This window comes from Callithrix jacchus, chromosome X (assembly GCF_049354715.1).
Source record: "Callithrix jacchus isolate 240 chromosome X, calJac240_pri, whole genome shotgun sequence".
In the NCBI taxonomy this organism is placed as follows: domain Eukaryota; kingdom Metazoa; phylum Chordata; class Mammalia; order Primates; family Cebidae; genus Callithrix; species Callithrix jacchus.
Window position 1 is genome coordinate 42,479,519 of NC_133524.1, and position 13,210 is coordinate 42,492,728.

Below are 13,210 nucleotides of genomic sequence, written 5' to 3' on the forward strand. Positions count from 1 at the left end.
GATAATAAAAGAAAAATAAATACTGACAGAATCATATCACAGTATACTAAAAGAAAAAGGCCGAGATTCATCATAGATAGTAGAGATGGATCTATACTTCAAACTAAGGTACTGAAAACCTAGGCCTTTTGTAAGGAAAGTCCTGAAGATAAATGAGAGGTGAGGTTAGCCAAGTAAAAGAGTAAATAAATTATTAACCTCAAAGCTTCAAACTCCAGGTACAAAAAAAATTATGATGCAGCTGCCACAATCCATCTGACTTACTATAATACTAGGAATAGGGAATTGTTAAATAACTTAATTTTTGCACATGTGTGAACAGTCTAAGTCTTTTTACCAAGAAATAAAAATAACTCTCCAATGTTTTAAAAATAGACGAGATAAAATAACAGAATCTGCTGGAATGAAGCATATTGCCTTGGAAACTAGGAAGTTAACAACTGAACAAATACAAAGGAAGAATTCTATTATTAGCAAATGCCTATAACTCAAAAAGGCAGGTGGGGGATTATTATTATACGTTACCTACCTCACAAGTTGCTGAATTAAACTGTTATGCTGAATTAAATGAATTAAACTGTTCTGAGCACTTTACTTATGTGCTTAGAATAGTTCCTGTCACGGACTATAAGTGCTATGCCTGAGTTAGCTATCATTATTGCTAGTATTATTATTATGCTGATGTATCAATAATCATGTTTCTTTTAAAATGTCAGCATCTGTGATTTCACCTGGCTAAATTCAAACAGAATTTGGCTGTGCATTCCTGAGAGCAACTCACAACTTCCTTGGATCGAAGAGGCATGACTACTTACAAGCAGTTTCCTGAGACATTTAGTTACCCGATAAGTACTGATTTTATTCCCCAGTGGCCAACTGACTAGGAGGAGCAGAAAAACCTACACTTAAAACATATTTCTCTGTTAACAGAGCTTTGTCATATATCTTAAACTAACTAAAACAACAGACAAACTTATTTGCACTCATAAACTGATGGTGAGTGAAGTAAATAAACCAACAAAAGTATATACCATTCTCATCTGCATAAACTTCAGTTATGGCTTAAAAGGATAAGGCTGTGTAACTCTGGGACTACTTTTCTTTTTTTTAATTTTCTTTTTCCAAGTCCCACATAAAATTCTGACATTATTGAGGAACTGAAGAGAAAACTTTAGAGGCCTCACAGTTTCAGACTGCAGTGTTACATATACATGTTTTTGGTTTTATGTTGTCAGTCATGGCCGAAAATGAAACAGTGATTAGGTTGAATAGAAAGCATGAGTTTCAGTAATAATGAGAAGAAAAAGAATTTCCCCGACTTAAACAGTCTTAACCTGATATCCAGACACACACTCCCCCATGCTTCCCATGCCCAGCCTCCTAGTCATTGTCAGCTATACCCTGTGGGACAGGACAAAGGAGTCTAAGAGCCGGAGTAGTGAAATCAACCTTAAGCTTATTAATTTCCAAGAAGTCCTTAGGTGTTTTTGATATTGCTATTCATAATGCCAGTAATGACTTTTCAATTTTTTACTAATTAAAGTAATTATTTACTAAGCACAAGTCTGTGATAGTACATGAGGCTGTCAGCACATAGTAGCCAAAGAAGAGTAGAAATATTTAAGCCACATTGAAATGCCTCTATATTGCATTATGAAATGCAGTTGTCACGGCCATTTCTTTTTATCCTTGTATGTAAATGGCTAATGTTTTCAGCTGTGCTGGCATAAATTTAAAATTAAGATAAAGAATGACTAAAATTACACCTGGATGAAATTCCATTTTAATTTTACAAATTAAGCAAAAAGCTTTAAAAGTAAGGCCCCTTTCTCAAATTACACTAAGAAGAGTCATAAATGTTTTCTTCACTAGGGTGATAGCTTAGCTGACAGTGACTCAGAAATTTACTTGAGGCCTATGTGGCCTACCAAGGCCATCGGATCAATGATGTAAGCAAAGATCTTTTCTCTGATTGGGTAACTATCTGGTAGTCAATCAGTGGGCAAAGACAGACAGTAACTTCAAAAAAACATTTTTCAGGATAAATTAATCTCAATGGAAAAAGAAAATGTTCATGATGCATTACCTTATATTTTCCTTTAATAATTCCTTCAAACAATCTTTCCTTGGTTCCGTAAAAAGGCAAACAACCACTGAGCAGGATAAAAAGGATCACACCGCACCCCCAGACGTCTACAGGCTTTCCGTAAGGCTCTCTTTTGACCACTTCTGGTGCCATAAAATGAGGTGTTCCAACACGTCCTACATTTAAAACATTAAGGAAAAATGTTTACATAAAATGGGGTTTTCCACTTGAAAACTAAAGATAATAGAACAATAACAATCTGAATAAAAAGTTTACCAATACATATACTCTCTCACCACTTCTCCCCTCTCCATAAAATCAAGTTCACACAGGTGAAAAAAATTACTTATCTAATCACTTCTTGAAAATATTGAGCCCAGATTAGGTATTTTGTCTTATAACATTGGCACTCCTTATTGAATTCTGCATGCTACATAGTAGGTATTTATGTGGTTCTTACCTCATGAAGAAGTTTAAAGTTTCTAATTCTCACATGTTTGAAAGTCACTAAAAATATAGAGCATAGGCAGGTGGAAGAGTCAACAGGCAGAGCCTGTAGCTGTGCAAGAAAGAGTAGGAAGGTCTGGCCTGGGCAGAGGCAGAGGAAAGGAGAGGAGGGGGCAGGCAGGCAGGCATGAGAAAAAAAATCTGTGAAAAAAAGATGACTTGACTGCCAAATGGAAATTCCCCAATGAAACCTAATGCTGAGAACTGTTATTTGAAATGTGAATTTTACTTTGAAATCCTGTTCCGTTGATTTTATAGGTTAGTTATAGGAATTAACAGTAGTTAGTAATATTTTGTTACAGCACGAGTTTTTAGCTTCTTCCTAACATCAACGTATGAAGAGAATGAGAGAAAATATATATATATTTTTTTGAGACAGAAGTTCGCTCTTGTTACCCAGGCTGGAGTGCAATGGCATGATCTTGGCTCACCGCAACCTCCGCCTCCTGGGTTCAGGCAATTCTCCCGCCTCAGCCTCCTGAGTAGCTGGGATTACAGGCACACGCCACCATGCCCAGCTAATTTTTGTATTTTTAGTAGACACAGGGTTTCACCTTGTTGACCAGGATGGTCTCGATCTCTTGACCTCGTGATCCACCCGCCTTGGCCTCCCAAAGTGCTGGGATTACAGGCGTGAGCCACCGCGCCTGGCCTGAGAGCAAATATTATATGGCATAAACAAAAGCAAAATTATGAAGCTCCTCCCATTCAATCCTCCTTGACTTTCATCTTCTTTAAAGAATACTTTCTTTTGTTTCTCTATCAAAAACTAGCTTTCTGTAAGGAATCTGATATCAGCTGTTTGCACATTCATACCTATCTTTAATTCAGTATCCCAAAGCAAGTCTTTTATTGTGGAATGAAAGTCTTGTAGACTGTAGGAAGATCACTGTGGGAGGGGGAACTGCCCATTGGACTTGGCAGCTCTTCTAGATGTATGCAAGCCCAGCCACCTCCCTTCCTCCCTGTGTCCCTCTCTCTTTCATCATACTGAGTTCAAGATAATTTTTACTTTGAAGATTGTGCAATACTTTATTTAGATCTCAGAACTGTAGTTTAAAAGACCTTAGGGATCTTTTGGTTCGGCTAGAGATAATATGTCAAGTTCTGTTCATGATTATCAAATTCAGTTGGGATGGAGAAGGATAAAAGAGCTCTTCGCTTGTGTATCAGGATGTACCTTTGCTGCAGATAATGTAGTTTCCCTTCTTCCCCCCCATAATAGAAAAGATTAAGTTCAGGGTTCCAGTAGTGAAAATATTTTCATTTAAAATGTATGATACATCCTGGCCAACACGGTGAAACTCCATCTCTACTAAAAATACAAAAATTAGCTGGGCATGGTGGCACGTGCCTGTGGTCCCAGCTACTTGGGAGGCTGAGGCAGAAGAATCGCTTGAACTCAGCAGATGGAGGTTGCAGTGAGCTGAGATTGTGCCATTGCACTCCAGCCTGGCAACAGAACAAGACTCCGTCTCAAAAAAAAAAAAAAAAAATGTATGATAGATCAGTGAAAACTATGTATGATAGATCAGTGAAAACTATTGGCTAGAAGGACCTAGCTAAAGAAATACTTTTATTTCTGTACTGCCCCATTTTGCTTCCTCTAGTAACATGAAGAAGCTGAAGGGATGGGAACTAAGCCTCCTATTTTTCATTAATAGCCTGGACAGGGAGTGGCTGCTGGAGAATTGGCCTTGTTCTGATGGACAGGAGCTAGCAGAAGTAGGAGAAACCAGTATCATCCAGGGTACTGGTACCAGGGTACCACTCAGGTACCTGCAGACAGTTTGGATGATGCTTTGAAACTCAACTTGACCCCTAGGACTTCCCAAGCCAAGCCACTCAAAATGGGGGCCTTACCCTGGAAATAATCAGAGCAACCATGGCCAGTCCCAGCCATCCTGAGAAAGTTCTCTCCATTTAGCTAGACAAAGACTACCCAATTCTGGAGAATTATTGTTCAATCTTGGGGAATATGCCTGTGTTTTGGTTCAATAATTTGCTCATAGATGACAGGGGAAAAACCATGGGAGAAAGAATGTAGAGGAAATGCTTTTCTATTTCATGTAAGTCAGTAGAATGTAAAAAGGACTGGAGTTAATCTTTAATCTATACCAACTTCCTAAAACTCCTTGTTTTTGCTGATTCTATTTCAGCGACCTCTTGACTTTTATGACTTTGACCACAAAATTTTAAGAAAAGGAAACAAATTAGCAAACTAAATTAAATGTTAGTTTGAGATATTTTGGACAAATATTTAAATGTTATATATTTTGATAATACAATAAAACCTTCCTACCTAGAATCTCTGGGAGAGAATTGTTCTGAATAGCTACATTTTAAAATACATTGTGATTTTAATCTTTATGCACACAATCCTTTTTGCTTTAATAATTTCTTTTGCCCGGGTGCGGTGGCTCACACCTATAATCTCAGCACTTTGAGAGGCTGAGGCAGGCAGATCACCTGAGGTCGGGAGTTTGAGACCAGCCTGCCCAACATGGAGAAACCCTGTCTCTACTAAAAATACAAAATTAGCTGGGCGTGGTGGCACATGCCTGTAATCCCAGCTACTAGGGAGGTTGAGGCAGGAGAATCACTTGAACCCAGGAGGCGGAGGTTGGAGTGAGCCAAGATCGCACCACTGCACTTCAGTCTGGGCAACAAGAGTGAAACTCTGTCTCAAAAAAAAAATTTTTTTTTTATTTGGAGTCTCACTATTTTCCCCAGGCTAGTCTCAAATTCCTGTGCTCAAGAGATCCTTCTGCCTTAGCCTCTCAAGTAGCTGGGATTACAGGTGTGAGTCACAGTGCCTGACTTACTTAAACAATTTTGTATGGCTTTCTACAATTTCCTGACTTCTTTTACACAGAACGCTGTTCATAATTTAATCTTTTCTTGATGACTCAGAGTTGTCATTGTAGATATCGATTAAAGAACTATCCTATAGAACAGAAAGCACCCTCAGGAACTTCAGAGGAATGTAAGAGTTGATTTCTTTTGTATTAAAAGGCTGCCGCACCTTCCAAGTTTTGGTGTCTGCTCTGTATATATACATATATATTTTTGCCAGGCTTTTATTTCTTTTCTCTCATGATGCTTTAGTTCTGCCTTCTCCTAATTTGTTGCTTTTATAATCTACTATTAACTAGAACCTGACTTGCAACCAGATTCTTCGATTTAATAGCAATTTCCTAAGTGCTGCTAGATCCTAGATACCCTCAGCCACGGTCCCCCTTACTCTTACAAATCATAGTCTTTGATGTAAGTCCCTGCATCCAATGCTACACAGAGGTATGTAGCCCAGATAGTTATGGCAATATGGAAGAGAAGAAATAGGGCTATCCAAATTGGGATGATGAAGATAAACCAGCTTTAAAGAGGAGACAGTTGTTGGCACAGCCTTCCAGAACAGTAGGAGTTAACCAGATAGATAAAATGACAAAAGCACTCCAACTAGAAGGAATAGCATGTGCAACATATGAAGGAACATGAATCTACACAACTTTTTAAAACATGGGAGCAAGTCAGGCTTAGAGAGTGTCTTTAGATGCCCAATTGTGAGGAGCATGAGTGGATTTTTAAAGGTGGAATATATTTGTTGCTATTATAGTTGTTTTCTAGGTTTCTATTTGTATTCTGGGTAAGTTTCCTAAATAGCTAAGTTTCAGGTAGGAGGAGTATAAATATGTTTACATGATTTTTACTCTACGTAACATATAAGGGAATGAATTTCTTTCTATTTGGAGGACTAGGGATTGGAATTTCAAACTAACATGACAATGGCTTTGGGCTTTAAAATTGATAAATAATTAAATAATTGGCAGAATTTCTTTCTTTCTCTCTCTCTTTTTTTTTGAGACAGGGTCTTGCTCTGTCACTCAGACTGGAGTGCAGTGGTGTGATCTCATCAGCTCACTGCAGCCTCTGTCTCCCGGGCTTAAGCGATCCTTCTGCGTAGCTGAGACTACAGGCTTTTGCCACCACGCCTAGCTAATTTTTGCATTATTTTGGAGAGATAGGGTTTTGCCATATTGCCCAGGCTGGTCTTGAACTCCTGGGCTCAATCTGCCCGCCTCAGCCTCCTAAAGTGTCGGAATTACTGCGCCCAACTTTAATTGGCAAATTTTCAAAAGTGCCTTAAACAACAGAAAAGCTTTTCCTAAGAGAAATAATTCCTCTCTTATTTATTCATATTCTATTTTTAAAAATAGAATATGTAACATTCAAAGTTACATTGTAACTTTCAACATTATTTCAAGAATACAAAAAAAGGTGTGCTGAGAAATGACAATATTTTAACCATCAGGAAGTATTTTAATTTTGAAAAATAAATTTTGAATACTGACACACAGGCGGGGGTTCAAAATTAGTTTTAAAAATAAACAATTTAGGGGAAAGGTTCATGGGTTTTAGGAAAAGATTAATATTGGAGAAAATGTCCACGTAAATGTAATGCATCTATTTTTCCCCTTCAATCAAGATGCACAATAAAATATGAAGCCCATGACATTCTGAATACTAACAGGATGTAGATCCAGAATAACAGAAACAAAGTCATTATATATGGCCAGTATATAACACAAAAATTCATTTCATTTCATCCCATTAACCTTGGGAATATAATCATCAGAAATTATTTGTTATAAATGTATAGTCTTAACATAGAAATGATCTGTATAAGTGCCAGAATTGAGAGAGTTAGTGTAACAGCAAATTTGTTTAAAAAATAATTTAGGATTTTCACTTGACTACAAGATCAATATGAACCATCAATGCTATGTAGTTGCCCAAAAAGCTAATGCAATTTGGGGAACATGATAGAAATGTAAGGCACAGGACACAAAAAAGTGATAGCCCAATGCTACTGTGCACTGGACTGGCTGTACTATAATACCTGTAGTTAGAGTGTACAGTTCAAGACCCTGTATTTTGTGGATACTGAAGAGATTTTGAACCAGTTTATACGAAGAATGGCAAAATTATCATAGGGAAGTTAACTTGGATAAGACCTGGGGGGACATGGTAATTGTCTACAAACAGATGAATGGTTATCATATGGAAGGATGAAAATTGTTCAGAGTGGTTTCAAAAGTCAGGACTAGGATGACTGGGTAGAAGTTACAGAAAGATGCCAAGATGAGGTTTTTAATACTTAAGGAGGTGTCCAAAAATGAAATGAACTGTCCTGGGATGTAGTGACTACTTTGCTATCTGAGGTTTAATATCAGAACTCAATCTTTTGCTGGGATAATATGGAAAAACTCAATCATTAGTTACAAGACTGGAAAAGCTAAGGCCCTTTGAAACACTGAGATTCTATGATTAAACTGTACTTTACTACCTGACCCTTTGGTCAGTCTTCCAATCACTAACAGAAAGTTTTAAATTAGGGGAAAAAACCAGCATTCTTTGAAACTATACTTAGCTTGCAGTTCTGCATATTATTGGAAATGATTAACTGGAAGAGAATGTGAAAGTAAAAGAAAATTTGAATGTAATTTCATTTTAGAGGGCAATGTGGTGAAAAAATTATTTAAAGTATATAACTATGGGCTGGGCACAGTGGTTTACACTTGTAATCTCAGCACTTTGGGAGGCCGAGGCAGGAGGATTCCTTAAGCCCAGGAGTTCAAGACCAGCCTGGGCAATGTAGTGAGACCTTGTCTCTACTAAAAATAAAAAAAGTTAGCCAGGTGTGGTGGCACAAGCCTGTGATCCCAGCTACTTGGGAGGTTGAGGTGGGAGGATCACTTGAGCCTGGGAAGTCAAGGCTGCAGTGCAGTGTGCCGTGATTGTGCCACTGTGCTCTCTAGCCTGGGTGACAGAGAAAGATTCTGTCTGAAAAAAAAATTACAACTATGACCTATGGTTTATTTTTCAGAAGACAGTCTATGTTGTTACTGCTTGATGTCCTAGCTACAATGAATTGAGTTATATGAAATGTGCTGGGTAAGATTGTTTTTGATATTTATTATTTATAACTTTTTTTCTTTTTATTCTGGCATGGGAATTTAAAAATTATGTTTTCCTTTGGCTAATAATAAAATCAGCCTGCATTCACATCTACTTGCTCTTTGCTAATATACAGACTGATGGCTTGAGCAAGATTTTTTGATTAATGGAAAAAGGAAAACAGTATGAAATTAAAAATTAGCCATCAGTGTAAACCAGGAAGTGGCTAATCTACACATTTTAGATTTGACTTTATTTGGTCAGTTCAACTTTAAAAAGCACTATGCCTCAAACTTATTTTCTTTGTACACTGTTTTAATCTCTTACAATCTCTTCTCTTAAGTACTGGAGAAAGAAAGAGTAAAAAGATAGAGTCTGTTCTTTAGGGACTAAAATTCTAGTTATGACTCTTGAGTTATTAAATTCAAAACTATCTGATGATGCTCTTTTGGGGTTGGAGTGGGGTGGAATGAGGTATGAAACACTGAGTTTGGGCTAATACGTAGCTTGAAAGTTTTACACCAGTCTGAAGGGACCAGGTTTTGATGAATTTTTTTTTTTAAAGCAGTCTTACCTCCAGCTACAAGTCCAGACTCCCCTAATTGAATAGCTACCCCAAAGCCCCCAAGTTTAACAGGTGCCGAGTTTTCTTTTGAGGCGAGGAGAACACAGTGGGGCTGAAAAGAAAAACAGACGAACAAACAAAAAACAAACCCAAATATGAGGATTAATTGAAGATGAACAATTCAGTTTACATAAAACTAGATAACATGATAATATAAGAACACATTAAAAATTTCAAAATTATTTTGGATGCTTGAATTATTTGTCATATTCTCACTCCTGGCTGATTTCTCCAAATATATACCTGTTCCATCCAATGTTCTTCCGGAATTATTTGCTTGTAAGGTTAGAGTACAGTGCTAAGAATTACTAAGGAAGCATGGATGTTCAAGAAACACAGATACATTTTTCTGCCTTACTATGCAATATTGTATTCCTCCAAGTGACAAGTCTAGAGTTAAGAAAAAATATATTTTATGCTTCTTGCCAAAATGTTTCTTGAAACCTCTGACTTTACCTACAGAGCCATTGTATCCTGGTTGTTAGGAAATAGTCATGGCCCTTTCTTTGTCCACCCTCCCCAGTCCTCTTTTGCTTGTTTTATTCATTCCATCCTTAAGCCAAGGAGTACTGCGTGGATGGGTCAGATTTAATGATTTTTATTAAACCTTATTCCTAGGGACTTCAATGCTCTTTCTGGGCATGTCTTCTCTGGACCTGCTTTCCTATATGTGGGGGTGGGAGGTGAGAAAGGAGAAGGGGAAAGGAAACCACTTGGCTGACTTCTAGTCTAGGGCAAAGACATCCTCTCCCCAAGAGATATCCTGCTTGACCAAGGCTCCCTTATATCATATGCTTTGTGATAACAATGAGTATCATAAAGAGACAAATCAGTTCTTTGTAGGATGTTGTCCTCTGCCTCTGTTTCTTACTGAGAACTAGTTGGCCTGGTGTCAGGAAAGAATTTCATCTTGGGGAGCTCAAATACTGTGCTCCCCAGTATGACTAAAACTACATCTGACTGGCTCTCAAAATAGGGGCTAGTAAAAAAGGCAAGTCTCTTTAGTCATGAAAGACCAAAAGTTTTTAAAAATTCTCTCCTATACTTTCTCATTCATAAAATGACACAGTTTTAGCCAACATGATAATAGGTATGAAAAAAATGTGTGCAATAAAACTGAGCTGGTGCACCTGTGTTTGATGATGACATACAGGTGGGAGGAATCCTTACTCTGCCCAATGAGAGCATCAGGATCCTACTTTGGAAGTTATTCTTTCTGTCCAAAGAAGTTTAAAGACCTTTACCATAGTCTAGCTCAAAGAGAGATGAGCCAGGACATGTAAGTATGTATGTGACAGCAAGAGAAAGAAGGAAGGCAAGTGTACAAATGAATAGTGAGCAAACCACAGCATGACACAAAGTAACAAGAAGAGTATATGGGATAGCAGGCAAACCTCCTCAGAAATCAACTGATAGACTGTGGTTAGAACTTTCTGTGGGTTCAAAGAGAGATCAGTAACAACAGACTAAGATGGCAATACCCCTAGCATGATTCCAGTATGGAACATAGCATGTGAGCAAGCCTAGAAAAGAATGAACATGATACAGAAGAAAAAAATACAAACTAGACCCAAACAGGGTCTTCTGGCCATGCATGTGTAAGTGTTTTTATCACCTTAGGAAGGAGTAGTAGAAGGCTAAATCAGAACTCCAAAGTATGTATACCCTTAATAATGTGTTGATGATGTTTATGCTTAAGTTAATGTTACAAGGAAATCTATATAATTCTCCTCTGTGTAGATTCAGTCACTCTTGAATCCTTAAGTGAGACAAGTTATAAAATTTGAACTTAATTAAGTTAAACTAATTTATGTTTAAAAAGAGATGGGGTCTTGATATGTTGCCCCGGCTGGTCTTGAACTCCTGGCCTCAAGTGATCCTCCCACCTTGGCCTCCCAAAGTGCTGAGATTACAGACATGAGGCGCCTGGCCTAAGAGTTGAATTTAAGACAGAAACTAAACAAAGCCATAAATGACAATTAATAGAATATAAAGCCAGGTAGTATTATGCGTTAGAAAGCAAATTAAGCAGGTAAGGAGGTGTTATAGGCTTGGGGACCAGAGAACTGCTCTTTTAGTTGGGGTCAGAGAAGGCCTCTCTAGAGGGTAATATGTGAACAGAGGCCAGAATGAAGTGAAAAAGCAAGCCACATGGAAGCAAGTTTCAGGTGAGGATAGCCAATACAAAGGCCCTGAGCAACAAGGAGGGTTGTTTGGAGAAGAAGGAAACCAGTGTGTCTGGAAAGGCATGAGCAAGGACAGAGTGGTGGGAAATGTGATCTGAGAGATGACCAAAGGTGTGGGGCCTTGAAGCTGTGGTTAGAACTCCGGATTTCATGCTGAGCAAGATGGGAAACCACCATAAAGTTTTGAACAGGGGAATACTATCATCAGTTTTAGGTTTTAAAAGGATCACTCTGGCTGCTGTGTAAAGAGATTGTGAAGAGATAAGGAAAAAGGAGACCAATTAAGAGGCTACTGCAGATGCCCAGGCAAGAGAAGATGGTGACTTGGACTAGACTAGAGTGACAGAAACAGAGATGATGAGAAGTAGTCAAATTCCGTTTGTATTCTAAAGATAAAGCTGACAGGAATTGTTACTGGATATGAGTGTGAGATAAAGAGACGAGTCAGTTATGACAATTAGGTTTCTGGTCTGAGCAACTGAGTGAAAATGAAGATGCCATTTACTGAAACGGGGAACACTGAGGGAGGAGTTTGTAAGGTGGATCAAGAATTTGGTTTTAGGCTGGGTGTGGTGGCTCACACCTGTAATCCTAGCACTTTGGGAAGCCAAGGCAGGAAGATTGCTTGAGTCCAGGAGTGAGGCCAGCTTGGGTAATATGGCAAAACTCCATCTCTATTTTATAAAAAAAAAAAAGAAAAGAAAGAAAAAAAAAAGAATTTGGTTTCATACATATTGAGTGTGAGACATTATAGGATGAGATTAAGGGGAGACTGGGATTAGAGATATAAATTTGGGAATCAATAGTATGTAGATGGTATTTATAGCCAAGGTAGTGAATGAAATTGCTTAGGAAGTCATAGAGAAGAGTTCGAGGATTGAGTCCTGGTGCACGCCAATATCTGAGGTCAGAAGATGAAAATCATCTAGCAAAGAAAACAAGGTCTAGACAGTGAAGCAGGAGGAAAATCAGTTTGGTATCCTAAAGTCAAGTGAAGAAACTTTTTCAAGTAGGGATGATTAGTAGTGATCAATGTTACTTAGGTCATTTAAAATGAGAACTGACCATTAGATTTGGCAATCTGGCAGTCACTGGTGACCTTGATAAGAGTAGTTTTGTTGGCATGATGAAGGCAAAAATCTCCAGGTTCAGGAGAGAACGGGAAGAGATGATGTAGTGACAGTAAATACAGATACCTTTCAAAGTCTTAGTAGTAAAAATGGAGAAAGTGTGAAGCTGAGGAAGCCTCTTTTTAACATTTACAAGTGGAGAAAACAGATTAATAAACTTCCATGTATCTATCACCCAGCTTTGGCAATTATTGCCATTCTTTCAGCTCCTCCCCTGGCCCCTGGGATGTATGGGCAGCTTGCCCATCTCTAGGCAAAAATAAAACAAAAACAAACAAAAAACCCCAAAACAAAGACATTCCTTCATTTTTGCTTCATCTATCCTCAACTGTTTACTTTCCCCCCAGAAGTATTTTAAAATAAATGTAATTTAGCCTGTTAATAGTTCAGTATTTCTAACACAGAACTTAAAAATAACCATAATATCATTATGTCCAATAAAATGAGCAATACTTCTTTGGTATCACCTAATACCCAGTCCACATTCGGTTTTCCTTGATTGTCTCAAAAGTGTCTTTTCTCTACCAATAACTTGAAGGAGTAGAAGAGACTAAAAAAAAGAAGAAAGGTATTATTACGGTTGGTTAGTTCTAGACAGGATCCAAGGCCTGTACATTGCATTTGATGGGTATGTCTTGTAAGTGTCTCTTACACTGTAACAGATCCCCTTCCTTCCCTATGCTTTTTTTTTCAATGTTCATATCATTAATTTTTTAAG

At 37.9% G+C, this 13,210-nt stretch overlaps 1 protein-coding gene across 37 annotated transcripts in view; it reads right to left on the minus strand.

The window, feature by feature from the left end:
* The window catches only part of CASK (calcium/calmodulin dependent serine protein kinase), a 437,686-nt gene that overhangs the window by 129,104 nt on the left and 295,372 nt on the right, over window positions 1-13,210 (minus strand). For all 37 annotated transcript variants that reach the window (XM_078364095.1, XM_078364094.1, XM_002762805.6 and 34 more), the window contains exons 6-7: window positions 9,126-9,228; window positions 2,087-2,262 (exon numbers count right to left, since the gene is read on the minus strand). In XM_078364095.1, coding sequence (XP_078220221.1) covers window positions 2,087-2,262; window positions 9,126-9,228 — 279 coding nt within the window. The remainder of the gene's footprint in view (window positions 1-2,086; window positions 2,263-9,125; window positions 9,229-13,210) is intronic.